This window comes from Oncorhynchus keta, chromosome 19 (genome assembly GCF_023373465.1).
Source record: "Oncorhynchus keta strain PuntledgeMale-10-30-2019 chromosome 19, Oket_V2, whole genome shotgun sequence".
NCBI lineage: Eukaryota > Metazoa > Chordata > Actinopteri > Salmoniformes > Salmonidae > Oncorhynchus > Oncorhynchus keta.
The window spans coordinates 56,320,221-56,346,499 of NC_068439.1; the positions used below are offsets into that span (position 1 = coordinate 56,320,221).

Below are 26,279 nucleotides of genomic sequence, written 5' to 3' on the forward strand. Positions count from 1 at the left end.
AGAGCATCAAGTTTAGATTAGTTTCCCCAGACCCGAGATTATCGTTCTCCTAGCAGCATTTTTTTATATTGTATTATTTGTATGAGCCTTTCTTTTGAAAGTTTACACAACTAATGGTACAGTATGTTGAAAACTATTGTGTAGGCTATATTTAAAGAAATGAGCTTTTAATACAATACAAAAATATATTCTTGGAATTAACCTTCTCAATAGTCTGCAAAACTTAAATTGCTGTCTTGTGCTGGGCAACGGGTTTAATAGAGAGTGCTGGTGACTCCTTACTCAACCCATTCATTCACTGCAATACAATACACTCTATATGGGAAATGTATTGAGTTGTAAAGAAACTACTACCTCATATAAACTGTGTTGGGAAACACTCAGTTGGGTCTCCACTAACCAAATACGTTTCGTTTTTGAGGGGGATTGTGTCGCACGGCCCACTGCTGGCTTTTCGCTCCACCCCCTCCATAACCCACAATGCAATTCACTGTTTTAGACTGTATATGGGATACATATTAGCTTGTAGAACTTTTCAACCTGTCTCAGCTAAAGTGGGATTAAAAATACTCATATGGTTAGTTTTTTAAGAGGGACTGTGTCGTGCATATCCAGCAGCACTTCAATCTCCACCCCCTCCATAGCCTACAATTCAATACACTATAATATGGGACACATGTTAGGTTGAAGAGAGAACTTTTCTGCTTATTTCAGCTAAAGTGGGGAGGGAAATACTCAGTAGGGTCTCCACTAACCAAATATGGTTAATTTTTTAGGGAGACTGCATCGCACAGCCTGCTGCTGGTTTTTCACCCAGCCGCCTCCATAGCTGCCAAAGCAATCCACTTTAATAGAATGTACATGGGAATTGGATACATACTGGTTGGAGAGAGAGAACTTTTCTACCTGTCTCAGCTAAAGTCAGGTGGGAAATACTCAGTAGGGTCTCTACTAACCAAATATGTGTCGTTTTGGAGGGGGACTGTTGTATGTACCTAGCACTTCGTTCTCCACCCACCCACCAATACAACACGATACACATCGTGTTTTAGAGAGAACTACCAAAATACTTATTTTCCACCTTAATTTGCAAATAAATTCATTAAAAATCCTACATTGTGATTTTCTGGATTTTTTTTCTCATTTTGTCTGTCATAGTTGAAGTGTACCTATGATGAAAATTACAGGCCTCTCTCATCGTTTTAAGTGGGAGAACTTGCACAATTGGTGGCTGACTAAATACTTTTTTGCCCCACTGTGTTTAGTTAGTAGAGACCCTTCTGAGTATTTTCCACTGCACTTTAGCTGAGACAGGTAAAAACGTTTTCTCTCTACAGCCCAATATTCTCAACATACCAGTGTCAACATTGTATTTTTTCATTATTTGTGTTAATACATTTTTTTCTTAATAAATGTTTTGAAATGCGGCCTTTTATTTTGAAGGCTTCTTCATTACCATACGAATGTGACGTCGTTGTTTGTGCTGCTGGCAGAATGCTAGTTCCGGCATTAACTGAGAAGAGAAGAGTCCCTTGGTGAACAAGTATACAACCGGGATATTCAAGCGAATAAATGCCACCAAGTATGACTGAGAGCTCGGCGAATAAGTTGGTAAATGGAGATGTTTGCCACCGGACCGCAAACGGTAAAAAATCTTCGGGAAGGAACGGTTTCGTGAAGAATCATTGTTTGTTCCAACAACCGCAACAGAAGAAGTATCGGCGCCCGAGTGAGAAGGTGAGGCCCACCCGTCAACGCTACCGCTACATGGGAATAGGGAAGAAACACTTGCCTTTGTTCACAAGTAGATTGAATAACCACAGCCCGACGAAGTATAAAACAGTTGAATAATTCGCTTCATTGTGTAGCTTTTATTACCTAGTCGTAGTTGTATTATTATAAGTTTGACAGGGTGGATGTTTTCTTACGAAATGATCAAGCCTCATAATTTGTGTGTACTGAGGGATAGGTTATGGGTGTTGTCAGATAGCCTAATCATAGGCTGCTATGTTTCATTGGTGAAAGTGAATAGGGAAGTTTACAGTACACAATCGACCACATCCTTGACTCATTTTGAACATTGGTTTTATTTAGTTTTCCCCAAAGACACTTAAACTAATCATTGACATCATAAATTCACTCTTAAACTCAAAACACCTATGTTTTTTTTAACCTGATTACGTGATAATGCTGGTATGTGTGTAGTAACACAGAGTTATTGCTAAATGTGTGTGTGTGTGTGTGTGTGTGTGTGTGTGTGTGTGTGTGTGTGTGTGTGTGTGTGTGTGTGTGTGTGTGAGAGAGAGATATTGTAGAAGGGCTGGTCTCTGTTTACACTGACACTACTATGGAGAATACCAGTCAGCATGGGGAGGCAGAGCTTTTGTTGTGTAACAACTAGATAGGAGTACTTTGTCTCCCAGAAACACACACACACACCCCCCTCTCCGGGCAGCACACAAGCCTGCACCTGGGGAGAATGGCTGCTGGCTATGGGAGTGGGCCCTGGCAGTGCAGGAATGTCTCTGAGGAGAAAGATATGGAAGAGAGGGACGTGGTGGCAGTTGAGACAAATTAGTCATTGAAGTTGTTAGGTTTGTGTCCCATCCTATATCCTGATATTACCAGGTTCTGACCACTAAATGGTGCTGTTCCTACTTTTAGGTGATATTTGTTATCAGTATAGGTCACCCAAATTACAAAATGACATTGGTTTCCTTACCCTGTAAGCAGTTTATGGACAAGGTATGACAGCAACCTATGCTTTGGTTTTGTTTACCTGGACACTGTTTAAAAAGCTATCTTTTAAGCATGTGTGGCACAAATCCAATGCAAGTCGATTTCTTTTGACCGTGTCTTTGGATTCCTTGTTTCTAACTCATTGTTTAAAAAAACATCAAATTGTACGTCAGATTGTAGAAGGGCTGGTCTCTGTTTACACTGACACTGCTATGGAGAATAGTTATTGAATATTATATGAATCCTCTAAATTAAAATGTCCAATTTGGGTGCAGTCAATTAGCTTAATTTCTCAGACACAAAATAATGTTTCAGGAATGCTAATCTTATCTGTTTCTAACATACTGTACTGTAGGCTACATTTCCAGTTTCCACCCCAGGTTCAAAGCAGTCTCTTCTCACATGACAGTTGGTCTTAGGACTGTTTCTAATGCACAGCTATAAATGGTGCTCAAATAAGATCTGTCTGTTTTTAGTAGTCTGTGGTGGTGGAAGTAGGGCCTAGGACACTAACTGCTTTCTCTGAAAGGCATTTTTCACTTTAAACATGAAGCAACTCTCTCTCTGTGCATTTCAGTTAGCCTAAAGGTCTAGTTGTTAGCAGTCAGACCTCAGGGTGTATGTTGGTTAGTGGACAAGTTAGAGGGCTATTTCCTCATGTTTGTTCACCGTGGGAGACAGACCCTGGTAGCTGGTTTGACCAGTTCTGAGCTCAGTTCAGAACAGCCTGTATGCGTGCAAACACATACACCACAAAGGTATTTCAGAGAGGGGCATGACTGGGTCACGTGTGGTTGCTAAGCAGCCAGGGGTTTAATGGGGGACGAGGCTGACTGACTTCAGGTCATTTGATTTCAGAGTATAGTTTTCAGGACAATAAACCACAGTTCAGCTCAGCCTCAATTGGAAACCTATGGATAACCCTCTGAGCCTAGGGGCTATGTGATCTGGCTTTTTATGGGGGGGGAACAACCGCACGTATGTTTTTATGTTTAAAACAACTGTTTTATTGTATAACTTGAAATGGTCTTGGGTCTGTTTTTGTCCCTCTGTGTTTTTAACAAACGATCTCTGAATAAAGAAGACCTGGGCCTATTTTTTTTCTCATGTTTCCCTCTGAGTTGTTTTAATGTCCATAGAAAGGCTCGGCAAGCATCTTAAATGTAGTTGTTAGACTCTCTTGATCTGGAAGCCAAGCTAAACACCTTTTTTTAAATGTTCACTCTCACAAATCACCCTAGATTCTATCCCTGGCCTATGTAATCAGAGATAATAAGTTCACTCAAATGTCACTCGTTAATATTTTTCTCACCTTGGCTGTCACCCATGGGACAGAAGTAACTTCAACTGCCGTTAGGGTACGCTTTGCTAAGCAACGACTAGGCCTACCCCAAAAACAATGGCGTTTCCGTGTCACCTTGTTTGGCGTTAACGGAATTTCATGCAAAGATCAACACAAAATCACTTTGAGTAAGTAACACTTCCGTGTATTTCTTCTTCCCCAGAACAACCATGTTGTGCGTAACACCAGCCTGTACAACAGGCCGTTTGTGGAGCAGTTTGAGGAGACTCCTCTGCTTGTGGCGGTTCTCACCTACGTGGGCTACGGCATCCTCACCATCTTCGGGTACCTCAGAGACTTCCTCCGCAACTGGGGCGTCGAGAACTGTCACGTGGCCAGAGAGAGGGACGAACAGAAGGTAAGAGATGCAGACAGTACTTTTGTTATATTTACTGTTGCGTTTTGGTCATTTAGCAGACACTCGTATCCAGAGTGTCTATACATTTTGTTTGTCTGTATTTTTCTAAAGAATAAGGTTTTTGCCACTCACCGGCCCACCTTCCCAATCCTAACCTAATCATTAAGATCTGACCCTGTATCAGTGGTTAGGGATAAATTCTACAGACTCCCTGCTCACCACTCTCACTCTGCTCCCACCCTAATTGACTTTTACTGGATTCGTTGCTTTGATGTAGTCCAAACTATTACGATTCTAATATTTACTCAAGCGCTGTGTGAATAAGGTGCGTCTCCTTGGCGACAATCTTATTCGGGTGTAGGAATATTAGACGTCTTGCAATTTGAACTTCATTGAAGTTGGTGATTACTACTGGTGTCAGATCTCAACCGAGAGAGATTGTCTGCCATGTTTTGTGTTCTGGTAAGGGCTCTGAGTGATGTCACACACCCAAGAATTCTCAACCAATCACCCGATGGATAATGGCTTTTCTTCCGTCTATCCTACAAAAGGAAATGTTGCCATGTAACACAGGAATGTGTTTCACAACCATTATGCTCAGTGCAACCGTTATGTCCTGACAATTACTCAAGGAAGGTTCCAGAACAGAGTAAGCGTTTCCCAAACCTGTTATTTGTAAACAGCAATGCTCAGTGCAAGCGTAAACTATGTCAAACGAGCTCTCTGAAAGCTTGAAAGAAAGACACACCTGTGCGCTTGGATTGATCCAGACCTAGTTAATCATTCTAACGTATGACGGTGATCTCTCTCTCTCTGTCTGTGTTGTAGGACTTTGTTCCGCTGTACCAGGACTTTGAGAACTTCTACACCAGGAATCTATACATGCGTATCCGTGACAACTGGAACAGGCCTATCTGCAGTGTCCCTGGAGCCAAGATGGACCTGGTGGAGAGAACCTCCAAAGACTACAACAGGACGTTCGAGTGAGTCGCGCACCCTAACAACCCTAACAGGGCTTACTTATAGTGTGTGGGGGGGCTCCTACGAGGACATTTGTTTGGCGCTGTAGCCTAGGGCCCAGCCCTAGAAAATCATGGGAGTAGCTCGGGAGACAAGATGTGTGTGGATGGATGGGTTGGTTCTTCTATCCTTGTGGGGACCTAAAATCCCCCAAAAGAAAAACCTCCCTTGTGGGGACATTTCCCACATCCCCATGAGGATAACGGCTATTTTAAGTTTAGGTTTAGGGTTACAATTAGGATTACAATTAGGGTTAGAATTAAGGTCAGGGTTAGAGGTTGGGTTACTGGTTAAAGTTTAGAGTTAGGGAAAATAGGATTTTGAATGGAAATACATTTTATGTCCTCACAAGGATAGAATACCAAAATGTGTGTGTCCTTACCTACCTACGTCATGGAAGGCATGGTGCTATCATGCCCCCTCTATCACCCTTCAGGTCGTTGCCCTACTTAAAGGACAAATCCACTCAAAAAATAGATTTTTGGTAAGTTTCACTGGTGACACTATTTTAACTTGACTGCTGAAATGCCAAACATTTTAGGACCGTATCAAAAGAATAATGGAAAAAAATATAAAAATATATATTTTTTCCGCTTTTTGTGAGGGGAGACTGTCGGGACAAATGTGCTGGATAGAAACCACCAACTCTATTTATCACATGTTATTGTGTGTTAATGGTTGACCTCTTTCACTCTTAGCTAGGCCCTATTTGATTGTATTAGCTTATTTTCCACAACCAAATGTAAGTGTTAGGGAACCCATCACGTCAAGATGCCGTTAAAAACAAAACCTTTTCAAACACGTTTAGCCAGTAAGGTATTTAATTTAGCTGCCTGGCAAAAATGAGTACTGTATAAAAATAAAGGAAACACCTTCATATTGTCATGGGTATGTTCTCTTTTTGACACTGGTTTGTTTAATACTTCCATGTCTTGTCAGAGTTGCTCAAAGTTCTGTCTTTGTCTGCCAGACACACAGGCAAGGTGGTGAAAGACGTGATCAACATGGGTTCTTATAACTACCTGGGCTTTGCTGAGAACACTGGGAGGTGTGCTGACAATGCCACAGGGTCAACACACAAGTACGGTGTGGGAGTGGGCAGCACCCGCTCTGAGATGGGTAAGACCTGGTTATAATAACCTTCTTGTGGGGGGGCATTTGCTTTGATACACTCATATCTGTGGACCTCTGTAGCTCCGGTATAGCATGGCCCTTGCAATGGCTGTATGGTGGGTTCGATTCCCGATACCGCCCGAACACAGTCTATTCACGCATGTCTGTAAGTCGCTTTGGATGAATGGCATATGCTGTCTAAAACGAAGCACAGATATGAAGCCTGCACTAGTACAGACAAGCTGCTCCGCTCAATTTGTTGTTGGTCTTGTTTCTCCCGTATTCTTTGTGGTTTTGTCATTTTTAAAGAAACAAGGAAACAAAAGGCACGTCCTCTGTTATTATGTACCACACAATGACAGAGCACCGAATATAATGACATGTTGGACATACACTGAGTGTACAAAACATTAGGAACACTTGCTCTTTCCATGAGTGTCTGACCAGGGGAAAGCTATGATCCCTTATTGATGTCATTTTTAAAATCCACTTCAATCAGTGTAGATGAAGGGGAGGAGACCAATAATCTGAACTGAAAACCACACGTATTTTGGAATTTCTGTGCATCCTTGACAATCGCTAATCAATATCCAAAAAACAATTTTGAAGTGTAAACACTGCACAAAAATTGTCTGAAAGGGTCCAAGTGTGAAAACACCCACAGAGCATCACTGTTACTGATATGGATAGTTCTGTTCGTGCATCTTTATTGACGTCATGCACTTTATATTGACATGAACACGTGTTCATAGACTCAGCGATAGGATGTAGATGCAGTAAGTAAACAGCATAGTGGGTCGAATTTCAACGTGGGAGGCTCAACTTCTCCTGGTGCCCTGGCTACCACACTGTGAACCTGTGCACGTGCGTAGATACTGTGTGAGAGAGAAGTCTTGCATCTCACTTATCTCAATATCTGCGGTGCTGCTGGTGGTAATGTCATTTAGCTGAGTTGACCTTTTTACAGTAAGGCCTTATTGTATTGGCATGTTCTGCTGTCTCCAGGTAACCTGGACATCCATGAGGAGTTGGAGCAGCTGGTTGCTAGGTTCCTGGGGGTGGAGTCATCCATGGCGTTTGGGATGGGCTTCGCTACCAACTCTATGAACATTCCTGCTCTCGCTGGGAAGGTAGGAATTGTGCAGGAATGCCTCACCATATTTCCATCCACAGTTTTAATGCAAGTAAAGTACTACTATATAAAACAACTTTTAAAAACACGAAAGCTGTGATGGAAGTTTTGGTACACTCTTTTTATGTTGGTAACATTAATTATGCGAGAAATGGCGATATAAGCGCCTTTATGCTCAAATATTTATTTAATGACCATATCGAAGTAAACTTTGAGTCACGCGATCTGGTGTGTAGTACGCTTACTACGATTCAGGAAAGCATGCATTTTATTAGGCTACAGATTAAATACATTTTGATGAACTTCACGGGGTGGTGAAAGTGCTAGGTGATGAACTTGATGCTCCTTTCAAATAAATATTGAGAGTTTTATTCTGGTGACATGATGATCGATGCTTTTCTATAATGATGAGATTATGTAGACTACGCCCACAGCCTATCCGCCCACAGCCTATCCGCCCACAGCCTATCCGCCCACAGCCTATCCGCACTGTAACTACAAGCTGTTGGCTCGAGTGATGTTACCAAGGCCGGAGTAGACACAGTTGCTAATTAACACCACAGTTTTTGTGACAAATCTATCAGTAGGGTTGAAACGTGCATATTTCTTTATGTGGATTGTAGGATATTTGCATGAAAATCTGTCGCCAATTGGATGTAAACTTAGCTTATGTATCACTTTTATGTGTGTGTGTGTGTGTGTGTGTGTGCCTTTCTCTCGATCTCACTTACTCTCTCCCCTCTTTCCACTCACTTTCTGTAAGTCAATGTATTAAAGTAACCTTTCCTTCCCTGAAATGATCGCAGTTGGGCACACATCGTATTTCCTTTTGGTGGTGAAAACATGTTATGTTTTCATTCACCAGTTGTACGTTGGTCTTAAAGGGTTAACGCCATTCCAAAACAATCTAGTTTCCTCCATGTGTTCTCAAAACATTGAGATACGGGGTAGTCAATTGTCATAATGCCTGACGACACCAATGGCCCTGAGGGTAGTAGCATATGAAGTATTGTCGGGAGACTTTATGATCGCATCGTCGATCAACGTGGATTGACAGCCATTTTCGATGGTGACGACTTTGTGATGTGACAGACAATAGTTTAGCCTATTTGAACTTGACTGGCGCTGCTCAGTAAAAAACGAGTCTCGGATTGCACAGCAGGGCAGTACACAAAATACAGTTGAAGTCGAAGTTTACATACACCGTAGCCAAATATATTTAATCTCAGTTTTTCACAATTCCTGACATTTAATCCTAGTAAAAATTCCCTGTTTTAGGTCAGTTAGGATCACCACTTTATTTTAAGAATGTGAATTAGAGGTCGACTGATTATGATTTTTCAATGCCGATTAATCGGACGTTTTTTAATTTTTTTATTTGTAATAATGACAATTACAACAATACTGAATGAACACGTATTTTAACTTAATATAATACATCAATAAAATCAATTTAGCCTCAAGTAAATAATGAAATATGTTCAATTTGGTTTAAATAATGCAAAAACAAAGTGTTGGAGAAGAAAGTAAAAGTGCAATATGTGCTATGTACGAAAGCTAACGTTTCAGTTCCTTGCTCAGAACATGAGAACATATGAAAGCTGGTGGTTCCTTTTAACATGAGTCTTCAATATTCCCATGTAAGAAGTTTTAGGTTAGTTATTATAGGAATTATAGGACTATTTCCCTCTATACAATTTTGTATTTCATTAACCTTTGACTATTGGATGTTCTTATAGGCACTTTAGTATTGCCAGTGTAACAGTATAGCTTCCGTCCCTCTCCTCGCTCCTCCCTGGGCTCGAACCAGTAACACAACGACAACAGCCACCCTCGAAGCAGCGTTACCCATGCAGAGCAAGGGGAACAACTACTAGACGTCTCAGAGCGAGTGACGTTTGAAACGCTATTAGTGCACGCTAACTAGCTAGCCATTTCACTTCGGTTACACCAGCCTCATCTCGGGAATTGATAGGCTTGAAGTCATAAACAGCGCAATGCTTGACGCACAATGAAGAGCTGCTGGCAAAACGCACGAAAGTGCTGTTTGAATGAACGTTTACGTGCCTGATTCTGCCTACCACCGCTCAGTCAGATACTTAGATGCTTGTATGCTCAGTCAGATTATATGCAACGCAGGATACGCTAGATAATATCAAGTAATATCATCAACCATGTGTAGTTAACTAGTGATTATTATTGATTGTTTTTTTATAAGATAAGTTTAATAGCGAGCAACTTACCGTAGCTTACTGCATTCGCGTAGCAGGCAGTCTCCTTCTGGAGTGCAGCGAGAGAGAGGCAGGTCGTTATTGCGTTGGACTAGTTAACTGAAAGGTTGCAAGATTGGATTCCCCCGAGCGGACAAGGTGAAAATCTGTCGTTCTGCCTCTGAACGAGGCAGTTAACCCACCGTTCCTAGGCCTTCATTGAAAATAAGAATGTGTTCTTAACTGACTTGCCTAGTTAAATAAAGGTATATTTTTTATAAATCGGCGCCCAAAATACGATTTCCGATTGTCGGCCTCTAGTCAGAATAATAGTAGAGAATTATTTCTTTCAGCTTTTATTTCTTTCATCACATTCCCAGTGGGTCAGAAGTTTACATACACTCAATTAGTAATTGGTAGCATTGCCTATAAATTCTTTAATTTGGGTCAAACGTTTCGGGTAGCCTTCCACAAGCTTCCCACAATATGTTGGGTGAATGTTGGCCCATTCCTCCTGACAGAGCTGGTGTAACTGAGTCGGGTTTGTAGGCCTCCTTGCTCGCACACGCTTTTTCAGTTCTGCACACAAATGTTCTATAGGATTAAGACAGGGAATTTAAAAGTTAGGAATTGTGAAAAACAGAGTTTTTAAATGTATTTGGCTAAGGTGTACGTAAACTTCCGGCTTCAACTGTATCTCCTACTAGGCCTATCATAAAAGCCTTAAGACAACTTAAAGTTATGAACTTTAGTTGCCCTAAAGTTGTTGTGGCTTTCAAGAATGAAGGTCTACAGCCTAGGCATAGGCTTCTCAATCACAGCTTTATGAGAGATGGCACAAACAATTAAAGGCCATAATGTATCATTTAACTCGCTACGGTAAGACTGTTCCTCATCAGACAGTCACTGCTCCATCATGTGCGTGCCACGCACACACACACACCTGTTCTGCAATTCCACCAGAAAGGAATATTCAAAAACATTTGCTATTGCCTGCACTTAGCCTCTTCCCCGGCTTTCAACAACATCTTTCGCCAGGATTTGTCCAGTTAAATTCGATTTTGCGCTACAGCCTAACTGTCTTTTTTTTTCTTTTTAGCAGAGCTTTTAGGTTGTTTGAGTTGTTGTATTTAAATGGCCAATGGGAGCGATAGCATCGTATATCACTGATTTTTATGGTACATAATCATCATAGGACAAAGGTTGACATCGCTGAACCCTACCTCCTTGCTCTGACTACTGATAGCTACGTTATTGAGGAAAAATGTACTGTATATGCCTGTGATACGTGGTTGTCCCACCTAGGTATCTTAAGATGAATACACTAATTGTAAGTCTCTGGATAAGAGTGTGCAAAAATGACTACAATGTGAAAAGTAGGAAGCGCTCTGTGTCAGACACATTCTCTCTCTCTGTCTGTCTGTGTGTGTGTGTGTGTGTGTGTGTGTGTGTGTGTGTGTGTGTGTGTGTGTGTGTGTGTGTGTGTGTGTGTTGACAAAGTAAAATGAAATTACCCCAGGGTACTTTAACTGTTGACTTTTCGGGAGACTAAAGAAAAATTGAGCACTGTTTCTGTGTAAAGCTGATAGATGTATGAACGGGACAAACAAACAATGGGCTTACGTTTTGCCATGAATCACCTTCACCAGAGCTTTGAGTGGGAAAAGGATATTGGGAGGCACCTGTATCACCTCGCAGGGGAATGTCCCGCTCGTCATGTCAATCCAACATGTCAGTAGTAACAGCAACTACACAAGTTATTCAAACAATATGATTGATTCAGGATTCCTACACATGCATTCCGCTTGAGTAACAAAAGACGGAGAAATAAACAAAGAAAACGTCTTCACAAAAAAAGATGAGGGAGAGCTGTTCATTCAGACCCTTTGGCTCGACGCAATCTAAGCAGTCGATCCAAAGTGCTGCTCGCTGTAACAATTGCCTCACAATATTGCCTCCTCTGGAGGAAAGCGAAACCTTCTCAATTACCCAGAATTTCAGGGTTGAGACTGCACCGTGATTGGCATTCACAAATGTATTGGTAATTGTTTTATTTTACTGGATAAGTTGACTGAGAACACATTTTATAGCAACGACTTGGGGAATAGTTACAGGGGAGAGGAGGGGGGGATGAATGAGCCAATTTGGAGGGAAGCTGGGGATGGTTAGGTGGCCGTGATGGTATGAGGGCCAGTTTGGGAATTTAGCCAGGACCCCGGTGTTAACACCCCTATTCTTATGATAAGTGTCATGGGATTTTTAGTGACTGCAGAGAGTCAGGACACCTGTTTAACGTCCCATCTAAAAGACCACAACCTACATAAGGCAATGTCCCCAATCACTGCCCTGGGGCATTGGGATATTATTATTTATTTTTGGACCAGAGGAAAAAAGTGACTCCTACTGGCCCTCCAACACCATTTCCAGCAGCATCTGGTCTACCATCCAGGGATGTAGTGCCGCGCGATCGCGCAGTCCATATTTTTGGTGCGGATAGCTGTTTTGTGTTCAGCTACTCTTCGAGTGCGCGTTTTGTCTGACCAATGTGAACAAGCCCACATGGGCATTTGAGCGTGTAAATAGAATGTGTTGTACCCTCTCTTACACACACGTGGTCGTCCTCGTGAGAGTAAGAACACACATTTCCTGTCCTAACGGACATCGGAACCACTGGTTAGAGAGGAGGTAAAGGTCCAGAATTCTTAAACCCAGTCGGTTTCTCTCTCTCGTTTTTCCTCCTTTCCTCGCTTCTTCTTGTAAGTTGTGTCATTGAATAATGAGCTCGTTCTGCTCAATCATTCATTCACTAGATGATTAAATTGTGTAACGTGCCCTCCGGTAACTATGCAACGGTGTGTGGTGTCATGTGATGGCCGAGGTGTCACTGACTGTGAGACTGTCTGTAAAGCCTTCCCCTTCAGGGAAGCTGTCCTGTATACCGTATTAGTTCTTCAGTATATTGTATTGCTATGACTTAATATTAATCAACTGTATTTACATTCTAGGGCTGTTTGATGTAATATATTGTATGAGTTACTTGATTTAAGACAATGGCTCCTATAAGGAGTCTACGCCATTGAATGTCCTCCATCGCTCTGTAAGGGGCAAGTTTGAATATGTTGTATGAAAATACTGTCTGTAAATTGATTTGCTATTTCCAGGGCTGTTTGATTCTGAGTGATGAGTTGAACCACGCCTCTCTGGCGCTGGGGGCGCGGCTCTCTGGCGCCACCATCCGCGTCTTCAAACACAACAGTGAGTACACTTTAAAACTAGTTCCACTCAACTACCCCCAAGGCCACTACACACTGGGGGGAAACTAGACAATCAGAATTCCACAAAGGCTCTGTGTTTTTGGTGTGTTTTTACCTGGCACCGGTAGTGGGTGTGTCCGTCGGAGACGTTTACCGTTACATAATCTACTGTTCCTCCCTTTGTAATCAGTTCGGTGTGTCACGTAACAGAAGCATAACCAATAGTCTGCTCCTTGTTCATGCCAAGGTTTTTGTTTTTAGACTCCTCTGAGACTGGGTGTCAGTCTGTGTTATCACGGATACAATGTAGCGTTGTTGAACGTCAAAAAATAAACTTTCAGGTATTCCGGCTGCATTATTCACACCCTGTCTAGGTCCTAGTCTTCTCTAACACCGTTCTGTCGGTCTCCGCTCCCAGATATGGTGAGTCTAGAGAAGCTGTTGAGAGATGCCATTGTTCACGGCCAGCCCAGAACACACAGGCCCTGGAAGAAGATGCTAATTCTGGTCGAGGGAATCTACAGGTAGTCTACCTTTTTTTTATTTTATTTTTTTAGAAAGACTAACAGATTCTAACCCTTTGAACTCTCATATGTAGGGCAATATGGATTCTGTGGAGGCATGTTATTTAAAAAAGAATAATAATAATGAAATCCAGATTAAATTAATCAAACCGATTTTATGCGGATACGCTCTTTCTAGCACCCTGAATGGATTGATGTAGAGTGAATCCTACTGCGGTGCATTCAGACTTCGCATAGAAGTGGACATAAAACATAAGTGTCTGGCTTGAGTTCTTCGTAAGGTACTTACTGTAAAAAGTCAACGAATCCATAATGATCAATATGGTTGTAAGTAAAGCTGCCTCTCCCTAATCAATATAATTCACTAATGTGTAGTTAAAATGGGCTGACACACCCTTAGGGAACTTAAGATAAACAGTCATTGTCTTCCCACTGCAAACAAAGATCAAGGAGCTGCAAATAAGATACACTCGGTGGCTAATTTATTTGGTACACCACGCCGTTCCTACAGAAGGAGTCATTGTGGCCGAGGCTTGGTATATAAAGCAGGCAAACAGGCATGGAGGCATTCAGTTACTGTTCGTTGGAACAGAACAAACAGACAAATAACGGGACAGTACAACAGTGGTGTACAGAACAACATCTCGGAATGCAGACCTCGTCGATCCTTGTCACGGATGGACTATTGCAGCAGATGACCACACCAGGTTTCACTCCTATCAGCTAAAAACAAGAAGCGGGGCTCCAGTGGGCACGCAATCACCAACACTGGATAATTGAGGAGTGGAAAAACATTGCCTGGTCCGACAAATTCCCGTTCCTGTTGCGTCATGCTGATGGCAGTCAGGATTTGGCGTAAAGCAGCATGAGTCTATGGCCCCATCCTGCCTGAGGTCAATGGTACAGCCTCGTAGCGGTGGTATAACGGTGTGGGGAATAAACATCCTGCCACACATTAGGAACATAATTCAGGCTGTTCTGGAGTCAAAGGGGGGTCTGACCCAGTACTAGATGGGTATACCTAATAAACTAAACAATGTAGCGTACACTCAGTGGGCAGAGATTATACCTAGGGTGAACTAATCATCTATATTTCTAGGTGAAGTAACATAAGGTGAAAAGTACAGTTAACTGACCCATCGTTTTAGTGTGCATGTGTCAGTCTTGAATGTGTATGTGTCTCTCTCTCTCTCCTCCCTCCACCTCTCACCATTCTCCTCTCCTCCCCAGTATGGAGGGCTCTATAGTACGTCTGCCTGAGGTGATAGCCCTGAAGAAGCATTATAAGGCCTATCTGTACCTGGATGAGGCCCATAGCATCGGAGCTCTCGGACCACGAGGTGGAGGGGTGGTGGACTACTTTGGTCTGGACCCCAAAGACGTTGACATCATGATGGGAACATTCACGAAGAGCTTTGGTGCTGCTGGAGGATACATCGGAGGGAAGAGGGTGAGTTTGTTGTCTGCTCTAAAGCAACCTTGATTTCCTGCTGTCTTCACACCTGCCAATTCTGGTAACGTAGTGAATACGAGACTAGGAAGTAGGGCAGCCTGTGACTCTTTCCAAAGGGTCACGGGTTAGGAGAAATGTTCTTGGCAGGGTACCAAGGTTCCCAAAGCTATGTTCAGGGCAGTAAATGTTCTAAAACATTCCATTATAACAAAGCTGTGTGTGTGTGTGTGTGTGTGTGTGTGTGTGTGTGTGTGTGTGTGTGTGTGTGTGTGTGTGTGTGTGTGTGTGTGTGTGTGTGTGGATAACAGGCACTGACATGGGAGATCATATTTATAATGATAAGATTCAAGATTTTTTCGGGGTGGTTTCTGATACAGTTTACTAGGACAGTTTAGGTGTGGAGGTTTAGTCATCAACAAGACAAACTGGTTTTATCATTGCCCCATGATGTGGGAAATTATCTAAGGGCTAAATCCTGTCTTGAGATCCTAACTCAGATTGTCACATATATCATGTGTTCACATCAATAGGAGACTTTCACGATCTGAAGTTCAACCTTTATGTAGTATTAATTGTAACTATGAACCCCATTTATATTGACAATGGTGTTTTATTGTATCTCTCTCCCCCATAGGAGTTGATAGACTACCTGCGGTCCCACTCCCACAGTTCAATCTATGCCACGGCCATGTCCCCTCCCGTGTCACAACAGATCATCACCTCTATGAAGATCATCATGGGAGAGGACAACACCAGTCTGGGTGAGTTTACACAGCAAGCCTCCACTTCAGCTGGTACCACACTGTGTTGTTGATTGAAAACTAGTTTAGTGTCTGTTTAGGTAGTTATTTTCATCTCTGGTCCTGGGGAGCTACAGGGTGTTATAAACTGGGTAGTTCGAGCATTGGATGCTGATTGGCTGACGGCCATGGTATACCACGGGTGTGACAACTTTTATTTGTATTATAGGCTCGTGTTCTTGCCTGGCACTGAAAAACATGATTCAATCATCAATTGTTTGATGTGTTGAATCTAAGCCAAAGGGTTGATGACTGCTATACAGTACAAAAAGTATTTTGTTTGCATTAGGCAGTAACTGACACCACAGTGTCATTACCATCAGTAGCCACACGATGGCAGTAAAGACCTGGAAAGCTTAGGAGCTGTTTTGCCCACTGTTGAGTTGACCTAAACCCTGCTGCTTGGTTAATCTTGTCACGCGAAGTCATTGCCCTCTCCAACAGATGACAGCTCAGAGGTGGGAGCTTAATGTCATGTAGGGTTTGTATAGATTTTCCTCACCAGCTTTGAACTGGTCTGATCTGTACTTTGACTCAAGGAGTGGCAATTACTCACCTACAGCCAAGCGATGAAGGCTGTATAATACAATTCTAAGTGGCGAACAGAGAAAGGTAAACAAAGGAGAGTCTGGATAATAATCATTCTACTATGGCACATATAGTTGCCATGGCACTATTCCTGTTTGGACTCCCCCGACACACACACAGCCTTATTGGTGACTAAAAGTAAAGTGGCTGACGTTGAAAGAATCCATTTCCCTGTTCAACAACAGCAGATTTTTAGCTCATCTCACTCAGGCAGGCATTAGTTGTTGATGTTGTTGTTGTTTGTGTGCATAGGCAACTGTGGGAGAGAGTGCCGACCTGTTCATTGTTGTTTGATCCATAGGATTGTGAAGTTCCCTAATGTAAGAGGACTGTATTGGTATTTTCATATTTTCAGAAATCCATTCGGGTGTATTTTGGCGATTGCTTTCTAATGATTTAAAGTCGTGCTCTTGCTGCTGCCTGTAAAATGTCAGGCAAACTGATTATTTGCATATAGGCCTACTGTAGCTCTGATTGGTTATGACGTGCTGGTCCTGGACAAGATAGATTTTTTCATTTGGTTTAATTTACTGCAGTGTCTATTAATTGTCCAAACGCAACGCCGCTTTCCCACTCCATATTGCTATAGCTATTTTCACAAGTTCCTGACTGCATCATTCCCAAACATTCTATGATTTATTTATTTTTTTTGCCCTGGGGTGTGTGTGTACAGGAACAGATTTTAATAAGATTACATGGTAGCAATTAAAAGGGAACTCTTTGGAAAATGATTAGACTAAAGGTGAGGACCCACCAGTCACAAGACTGAATCCAAACATTACACTATTGATTTGATGCACATTTTACATTTACTGCACTTTTTGCCTCATTTGATAACGAAATCTGAAAATACTGAAGATGCGTTCAGTAAAAGAATATTCTTGGAGAATTTTGGGGTAGGTGTCACACAAGGTAAACAAGGGTTTGAGTGAGAGGTCTAACTGGTGTCTCCAAGTGGCCACCCACCTCTCCAAAGTGTGCACAGTACCTAAGTCATTCCAATACACTTTTATGACTCAAAGAAGTTTAACTATAAGGTAATTTTTTTACTTTAATTTTTTAGCTCTCCTCGCTCTGTCGTTAAGGAAGTAGATCAAGAACACTTGTAGTTGTTTTGTTTGGAACACAGCCCTGCATCCCCGCCTTAACACAATTACCGTTGTTTACGCAATCCAAAAACTGTCCATTATAAATCGCAGTCTGGGTCAGGGTGGGCATAATTTGAACGTTTGTTCTATTGCCAACATGACAAGCTACGTTTTCAAATACAATCTTAGTGTTAGGCTTTCACTAGGCAATTCAGAGTACCAATTTGTAAACTGAACAAAAATATAAATGCAACATGCAACTATTTCAAAGATTTTACTGAGTTACAGTTCATATAAGGAAATCAGTCAATTGAAATGAATTCATTAGGACCTAATCTATAGATTTCACATGACTGGACAAGGGCACAGCCATGGGTGGGCCTTGGAGGACATAGGCCCACCCACTTGGAAGCCAGGCCTACCCACTGGGGAGGTCCTCGGCTGGCATGGTTACACGTGGTCTGCGGTTGAGACTTACAGTAGAGAAATGAACAATCAATTATCTGGCAACAGCTCTGGTGGATATTCCTGCAGTCCGCGTGCCAGTTGCACGCTCCCTCAACTTGAGACATCTGTGGTATTGTATTGTGTGACAAAATTCCACATTTTAGAGGCCTATTGTCGCCAGCACAAGGTGCACCTGTGTAATGATCAGGGATGTAAACAAATTGTGCTCAATTTGAAATGAGCTTTTTTGTGCGTATGAAACATTTCTGGGATCTTTTATTTCAGCTCATGAAACGACACTTTACATGTTGCGTTTTATAATTTTGTTCAGTTTAATGTTGGTGCGTATAGAATGGAGTCTTGAGTGCATTCAGATGCCTGTTTCCGCTGCAACAATTTTTTTCACAATACAATAAACAGATTCACTCTGTTCAGGACAACTGTCAAAACAACCCAGTGTATAACGCCATGTTGTCTTGTAACAGGACATGTAAACGTGGTGATCGTAAACGTTGACACGGTATATGACATGTGTTTTGTGATATGGAAATGTGAAGTGCACTTTTGGACTCATGGGTCTTTGGCTTGCTTGTATGACGTCAAAGCAGTATTTATTATAATCCTCAACATGTCATCTTTCAAAATACTGCACATCGAGTCCTCAATGTACAGAATTTCCCTGGCTCAGACAACAAAACATTAGCAAAAGTTGCCCAATTAGCGGGAGGGATTTGGGCTACTTCTTGTCACGCGCGGTGCTCAAGCGCTGTGGAGCCTGAGGTCTGACGTCATGTATAGCATGTTACTGTGAAGCCACTGCATTCCAATTTAGGCGCTTATCAGTGTCCAAATCTGCCATTTTCAACCCGTATGTATACAGGTACGAGTGTAAAGGGCTACGACCACCAACTATCACTCAAAAACTAAAGGCAATGCATGTTTAAAGGAGTGGAGTTAAGGAGATCAACTGTGTTGATAGTCACTCCTACACGCACAGCAGAGCACATCCCCCTCTTAGTAGCACCAGGCTGGGTTAAAACCTCCAGACAGTCCCCTGCATCCCTCAGAGGGCTCTGGGTGATTGAAGCCTGTGAAGTGGTAGCATGGACTTTCCCCACATAGAGTTTTTATAGGTTTCAGATGTCTGTGTGTTGGAGTGTTTGTCTTTGCACCTTCTAGCTGGGTACAAAGCGGCCTGCCGCTGGGGGGGTTAGAGTTCTAGGTGTCTCCCCTGACCTTCAGGGCTTCAGAGAACAAGCTGTGGTAAAACAGATTCAAACAAACGCACACACAGCCCAGCGGGGGTCCGGGTCACTCCAGGGTTGTTACTCTAACAGGGAGGTTCCTCCCGTCTCCCACCAAGGTAGAAGTTGCGTTTAACCACAGATCTAGGATCAGATTACTCTATAGACCAACATTACCCATTGGGGGATGAAAACATATATATCTCGCCCGGTATCAGTGGATAGGTCCCTCCCAGGTGGGTCACAGAACAGCAAGGTTGTATTCATTAGGGCATGCAATGGGAAACGTTTTACAACGGAAAATGAACCATTCTTATTGGATCAAGTCCAAGTCGGGCCTCAGCTTCAGTCCACTTACTTCTGTTTGGTCCTCAATGAATATGAGCCTGATCTAGCAGATATGTTCAAACCATCACAATGCTCCATACCATTCTCTGACAAGCAGATGGATGGAAATGGCTGATCTCACGGCCTTGTCTGAATCACTTGACAGTTTTCTCAGGAAAGAGTAACATTGACAGTTCGATGGTTCCCAGCTCCATGTGGGTTTGAGATTCATGCCTTTGAAGCGTAGTCACTGCCAATAGCTGCATAACCAGTAGTGGCATCAAGGCTGCTAACGTTTTGGCCGGTGTGTCATGTGCCAGAATGACTGACTGGGGTTCGACGCTTGGAGACTTAATAAGTCTTGAGTGTCTCCGGCAAGGTTGCTCATCAAATCGAGTGTGGTTCAGGGAACCACCTCCCTAACACAACCAGAATTACTTTCTCTGGTTTGAAGCTCAAATCAAATATGTGGATGTGACCGGAGACAGACAGGACATTCCTACCAGGGAGCCCCTCGATATGAAAGGAATTTCAAACAAGTGTAACGCAATTCCTTCTCCTGAAAGCACCACTCTCTTTTTTTTCTTTCAGCCTATACGTTTATCATTCTCTCAGAATGGCTTTGAATTCCAAAGCTAGGGCCCAGGGGAAATGACTGTCTGAGTGAAATTAATTTAATGTCAGACTTAAGCCTGGAATGCTTTACGTTTTCAGCTCTGTGTTTCAAAATGAAATGGCAGATGCTGTTTTTCTGAGTCTGAGCACCTAGCTGTATCCCTTCCTTTCAGTCAACAAGGAAGTTAGGCCTGAAGTGGTGTGTAAATGCCACAGTCCTTTCAATGGTTGTGGTTTATCTGTTCATGGTTGTAATCACTAATGGTTTAACAGGTTAATAGATGAATTAGCTAATGGTTTAACAGGTTAATAGATGAATTAGCTAATGGTTTAACAGGTTAATAGATGAATTAGCTAATAGTTTAACAGGTTAATAGATTAATTAGCTAATGGTTTAACAGGTTAATAGATGAATTGGCTGATGGTTTAACAGGTTAATAGATGAATTGGCTGATGGTTTAACAGGTTAATAGATGAATTGGCTAATGGTTTAACAGGTTAATAGATGAATTAGCTAATGGTTTAACAGGTTAATAGATGAATTAGCTAATGGTTTAACAGGTTAATAGATTAATTAGCTAATGGTTTAACAGGTTAATAGATTAATTAGCTAATGGTTTAACAGGTTAATAGATTAATTAGCTAATGGTTTAACAGGTTAATAGATTAATTAGCTAATGGTTTAACAGGTTAATAGATGAATTAGCTAATGGTTTAACAGGTTAATAGATGAATTAGCTAATGGTTTAACAGGTTAATAGATGAATTAGCTAATGGTTTAACAGGTTAATAGATGAATTGGCTAATGGTTTAACAGGTTAATAGATGAATTAGCTAATGGTTTAACAGGTTAATAGATGAATTAGCTAATGGTTTAACAGGTTAATAGATGAATTAGCTAATGGTTTAACAGGTTAATAGATGAATTAGCTAATGGTTTAACAGGTTAATAGATGAATTAGCTAATGGTTTAACAGGTTAATAGATTAATTAGCTAATGGTTTAACAGGTTAATAGATGAATTAGCTAATGGTTTAACAGGTTAATAGATGAATTAGCTAATGGTTTAATTGGTTGTTAATGGTTTCAGGGGCGGAGCGTCTAAAGCAGTTGTCAGAAAATACCACCTACTTCCGAAGGAAACTCAGAGAGATGGGATTCATCATCTACGGAAACAATGACTCTCCTGTCGTACCCATGATGCTCTACATGCCCGCCAAAATAGGGTAGGTCTGGTAACCGCTAGTTCGTGATGTTTACAAAAACACAAACCTCAGCTAAGATGGAGTAGGTTTGATCAGTCAGCCAAGTCACACATCTTGGTCAACTAACACCAGTTGTTGAGTAAATAACCACAGTGAACACGATCAGACTGTTTGTTGTATTCACTTTTCTCTCACACGATCAACATGACATTGCTCAGTCAGCCAGCCAGCCATAGAATAAGCAGATTGTTAACACATTGGTCACGTGGTCCATAATCCTGATCTCTGATTGGTTCGCTCTCAGGGCGTTTGGCAGGGAGATGCTGAAGAGGAACATTGGGACGGTGGTGGTTGGCTTCCCTGCCACACCCATCATAGAGTCCAGGGCCAGGTTCTGTGTGTCTGCCGCACACACCAGGGACATGCTGGACACGGTGAGTCACCGATCAGAGACGCACACACACATGCACCAGACATGCTTGACACAGTGAGTCAACTAATCACAGTACAGAGTAGTCAAAGGACTCCTCCCTCTCTCCATGGAGCCATCTCTATCTGGCTCTCGCTGGTACTTTTTCAAAAGTGTAGCCTCGTTTTGTCAGTCTGTCTCACTCAATAGGATTTGTGTTCCGAATTATTTATATTCTATTCAACTCTTTTATCTTCGTATAGGATGAAAGGAGGAGGAAGGATACTAAAGTGAGGAGACAACATTTATGTATTGAGATGTACCCAAAGTTTCTATGTGGTCCTAGAATCGGGTCCAGTCCAATTGATGTGAAGGGTTATGGTTAGTCACAATAGTAGGTGCATTGTTAGAATGTATGGTGAAGACTTTATTTTTCCCTTGAGACATCACCATCATCCTTTGATAGCTGATGGAATTCCTCCACATCTCTTCGTCTCCTCAAAGTAGTTACAGTGACTGACTGACTGTCTCCCAGCAGTGAGTCAGTCATGCCTGGCTTCTGACTGTCAGGGCTGATGTGCTGCAGGCATGGAGGACAGACAGGAAAGGCATTTCAATACATGCTTTATGAGAGGGGCGGGGGTGTGAGAGAACACCTGGGTTCAGCAAGTGTTTGTTTTCTTCAAATACTTAAGCTGAGCTCGCCTGGCGCAACAGAACCAACAAAATCATCCCATAAGTGCTAACCCCACCCATCTGGCAATCCCAGGGAGGCTCAATTATGTGTTCAAAGTATTTGGAAGAACACAAATACTATTTGAACTCTGGTGTGGGAGTCTTTGAAGGAAAGACCGCACAGTGCCATAACTATGGTGGAGCAGCAAGCTCAGATGTAGTTTTCTTTGGGCATGTGCGTTGTCTGTCCAAGGACAGTCATTTATCTTTTGGAAGATCATGTCAACACTGTTTTTAATGCTCCATTTTTAAAGCACATCAGCTTCACTTTGTTCAAATGCATGAAGCCACATTTTTTCTTCTTTGGAAATCTTTTCTCCCTCTTTACTCAAAGTTCAGAGAAGGTGTTGTAAAAAAGAGAAAATCAAGGAAGGTAAATTGTTTCCAGGTGGGTTGCGGACCGATGGTATCGCAACACAGAAAGTCTCTTGTGGAAAGTGGTGTAGGCCAATTTATTTTTTTTTTTTTTGTGCTCAGTTGTGTTTTAGTTTCACGCAAGTAGACTCCATTTTTCTTCACTAACAATTTAGTCAGGTGAATGTCATGGTTCAGCAACCCTCACAATGGTGTAAGAAGCACACCTCTCCCCATTGTCTCTATGATCAGCAGGAATTACTCGTGGTTCTTAATACTACTCACAATATGCTGCTGTTGTGAGCTACTCGACTCACCCCTCTTTCCTCAGTATAGAATCCCACTTCTGACTCCATGTGTAGTAAACATAAGGTCTCCTGTTGTTATCTCTCCTTTCTCCCCCAGGCATTGGAGGCCATCAGTGAGGTTGGGGATGTGTTGCAGCTGAAGTACTCCAAACATCATGATTTCCCCTCCTCCCTGGGTCCATGGTCCTCTGCGGAGAGTCTGCTCCTGGAGCCCAGCCACGTCAAGCCTTCTTGTCATATAACTAACTGAACCAGCTACACCAGGCATACTTGCACCTTTGTTTGTTTTTGCACTTACCTGGTGCACCGGCTCTAAATCAGTCCCTGACTAAAGAATGAAAATGTAGAAGTGGAACTTAGGGGATTTGAGTATCTCTACACTACACTACAGTGGGGTAGGGATAAAAGAAAGTCACCAAGGTCCTATCGTGTGTGTAAGCCCCTATCGTTGTCTTAATGTTCGTTTCGAAGTGTGTAAGCCCCTATCGTTGTCTTAATGTTCGTTTCGAAGTGTGTAAGCCCCTATCGTTGTCTTAATGTTCGTTTCGAAGTGTGTAAGCCCCTATCGTTGTCTTAATGTTCGTTTCGAAGTGTGTAAGCCCCTATCGTTGTCTTAATGTTCGTTTCGAAGTGTGTAAGCTCCTATCGTTGTCTTAATGTTCGTTTCGAAGTGTGTAAGCCCCTATCGTTGTCTTAATGTTCGTTTCGAAGTGTGTAAGCCCCTATCGTTGTCTTAATGTTCGTTTCGAAGTGTGTAAGCCCCTATCGTTGTCTTAATGTTCGTTTCGAAGTGTGTAAGCCCCTATCGTTGTCTTAATGTTCGTTTCGAAGTGTGTAAGCCCCTATCGTTGTCTTAATGTTCGTTTCGAAGTGTGTAAGCCCCTATCGTTGTCTTAATGTTCGTTTCGAAGTGTGTAAGCCCCTATCGTTGTCTTAATGTTCGTTTCGAAGTGTGTAAGCCCCTATCGTTGTCTTAATGTTCGTTTCGAAGTGTGTAAGCCCCTATCGTTGTCTTAATGTATCTTAACTTATTGTGAATTATTATTTTTTTTGTGTTGGACCTAAATGTTGAATCTTATTTCCGTGTTCCAACTGCATTATGGGGGCTTCTAATGCAATAATAATAACAAGATGGGGAGGAAGAATTTGTTTGGTTGTACCAATGGAGTTAACGAATCAGAGAAATGGAATCCCTAGAACCGCGATCTACATTTTGTTCTAGGGATTACATTTCTAGGATAACAGCAGAAGTTATAATGCAAGAAAGAAGGAAATAAATAATATATAGCATTCATGACTAATAGGGCAACATATAGGCTTCATATCAAATGAGGTACACCGTCAAGTGTAGCTTATTATATATTGAACTTTCCACTCTGATCGGTGTGTTAGACTTTAATATTGTCACGGGGGTTCTTTCCCTGACCGGTGTTGATATTATCTGCTGTTTACACAGTAAATGAACAGGTAAAATGTCTTGGACCTATTATCAGAGCTAATCCTCTCTCGCTCTATCTCTCTCTGTGTGTGTAAGCTACATATTTCACCAGTTTAGAAGAATAGGGTAAGAACCCTTTTGAAGAGCTGCCATGTTGTGAATATTTCATTTATATATATATATTATATATTACAGCTTTTTTTCTATCATTCTTCAGCCTTAGATATTTAGTGTTTATGCCTGCACTCGAATGACTTAAGCCCAAATGTCTTAAATATGTCTATACGCTCTAGCGTATTTAACATGTCTATACGCTCTAGCGTATTTAACATGTCTATCGCTGAAGAGTCTTTAATATTTCTATAAGCTTGATAAGAGCCATGTCGTGTGAAGTGTTTCTCTTAGTGTTGGTATCACGGACACCGATTTTTAGGCTAGTCCTGGACTGAAAAAACTATTTGAATGGAGATTCTTGGCTTAATCTGTGTCCGGGAAACTGACCGTTACCGAAGAACCACGTGGTTTGAGTCTCTAACTGTATATCTTCTAAGTGCTTATCTTAATAACCAGTGTTGATGTCTTAGTAAACTATGACACGCTGGCCATAATATGACCCACCTGTTTATCTGTATGTATGAAGATGATGCATCCTAGACATGCTTCTCTGATGTACAGATATGTCCTTATTTGGTAAAACTTCCTATTGATACCTTCTTCACAGTGCATTTATAGTGCCTTATGAGCTATATATAATGCACGACATAGACATACAGGAAGTGTTACGCCTTTATTTATTACAAATGTCATATTTTGTTCAATCTGCTCTATTTTGTGGAAGATGTTTCTAATAATGTCTCTGTGGCAGCTCCAAATAAAGACACCTAAAGGGTTCTTTGGTTATTTCTGTATCATCCTTTTTCAGTTCCAGGTAGAACCTTTTTTTTTTTTTTTTTTTTTTGGTTCCAGAACCTTTAACCAAAAGGTTCTTTTGAGGGTTCTTTGTTGGGTGAAATAGTTCTGCCTGGAAGCAAAATGGTTCTACAGGGACAGCAAAAGAAACCTTTTTAGGAACACTTTTGATGGAGTATGTGTGTCTTAATGACAGTGCTAGTACTACTGACAGGCATCGGTAATATACAGATGATGTAGCCTCACTGAAATGACAGGCTTTACGGCTGGCTAACTGACGCTTGGTTTAAACAAAGCATCTTTTCCCGCCAACGGTCTTCCACAATGATTCTTCTCTAATATGGCATTCCAGAATTGGCTGATTTTGTGTTTTAATTTGAGTTTGTTTTGTTTAAATGTTATGTTTGACTTTCCATGGCTCAATTTATGGGTCAGTTCAAGTATAATATTGTCTTTAGTCACATATCCAGTTTGTAGTGCGTGTGAGTGTACATAATTTTTATTTGTATTGGAAGTAGAAATATGTGGAAGAGAGCTGCGGTTAGCACTGTGATCATTCCACTACTACAAACTCCTTATTAAACTATCGCTGAGATTTAAAGTGTCTATAATTTGTCCAGACGTAACATTTTAAACTTGCTACTTTTCTGTTGTGTTTAGTTAAATC

At 41.7% G+C, this 26,279-nt stretch overlaps 1 protein-coding gene and 1 long non-coding RNA gene across 2 annotated transcripts; both read left to right on the forward strand.

Moving 5' to 3' along the window:
• The first annotated feature begins 1,476 nt into the window (after positions 1 to 1,476).
• Positions 1,477 to 26,207, forward strand: LOC118398511 (serine palmitoyltransferase 2-like). Its single transcript, XM_035793906.2, has 12 exons — positions 1,477 to 1,737; positions 4,245 to 4,439; positions 5,268 to 5,422; positions 6,430 to 6,578; positions 7,578 to 7,702; positions 13,076 to 13,169; positions 13,587 to 13,692; positions 14,923 to 15,142; positions 15,780 to 15,906; positions 21,345 to 21,480; positions 21,764 to 21,893; positions 23,363 to 26,207. Exons 1-12 carry the CDS (start codon positions 1,573 to 1,575, stop codon positions 23,513 to 23,515), a joined length of 1,755 nt encoding a protein of 584 aa, XP_035649799.2. The 5' UTR covers positions 1,477 to 1,572; the 3' UTR covers positions 23,516 to 26,207.
• Positions 20,605 to 21,317, forward strand: LOC127909427 (uncharacterized). The gene is made up of 3 exons (XR_008071074.1): positions 20,605 to 21,039; positions 21,072 to 21,231; positions 21,264 to 21,317. It is a non-coding gene; the product is annotated as an uncharacterized LOC127909427 (long non-coding RNA).
• Positions 26,208 to 26,279: the final 72 nt, after the last annotated feature.

Bases quoted from the DNA above. Each gene is read 5' to 3' on its own strand.
- LOC118398511 (XM_035793906.2), top strand. From the start codon at position 1,573: ATGCCACCAAGTATGACTGAGAGCTCGGCGAATAAGTTGGTAAATGGA. The intron at 6,579-7,577 runs GTAAGACCTGGT...TGCTGTCTCCAG, and splicing joins CAGCACCCGCTCTGAGATGG to GTAACCTGGACATCCATGAG. The intron at 15,143-15,779 runs GTGAGTTTGTTG...TCTCCCCCATAG, and splicing joins GATACATCGGAGGGAAGAGG to GAGTTGATAGACTACCTGCG.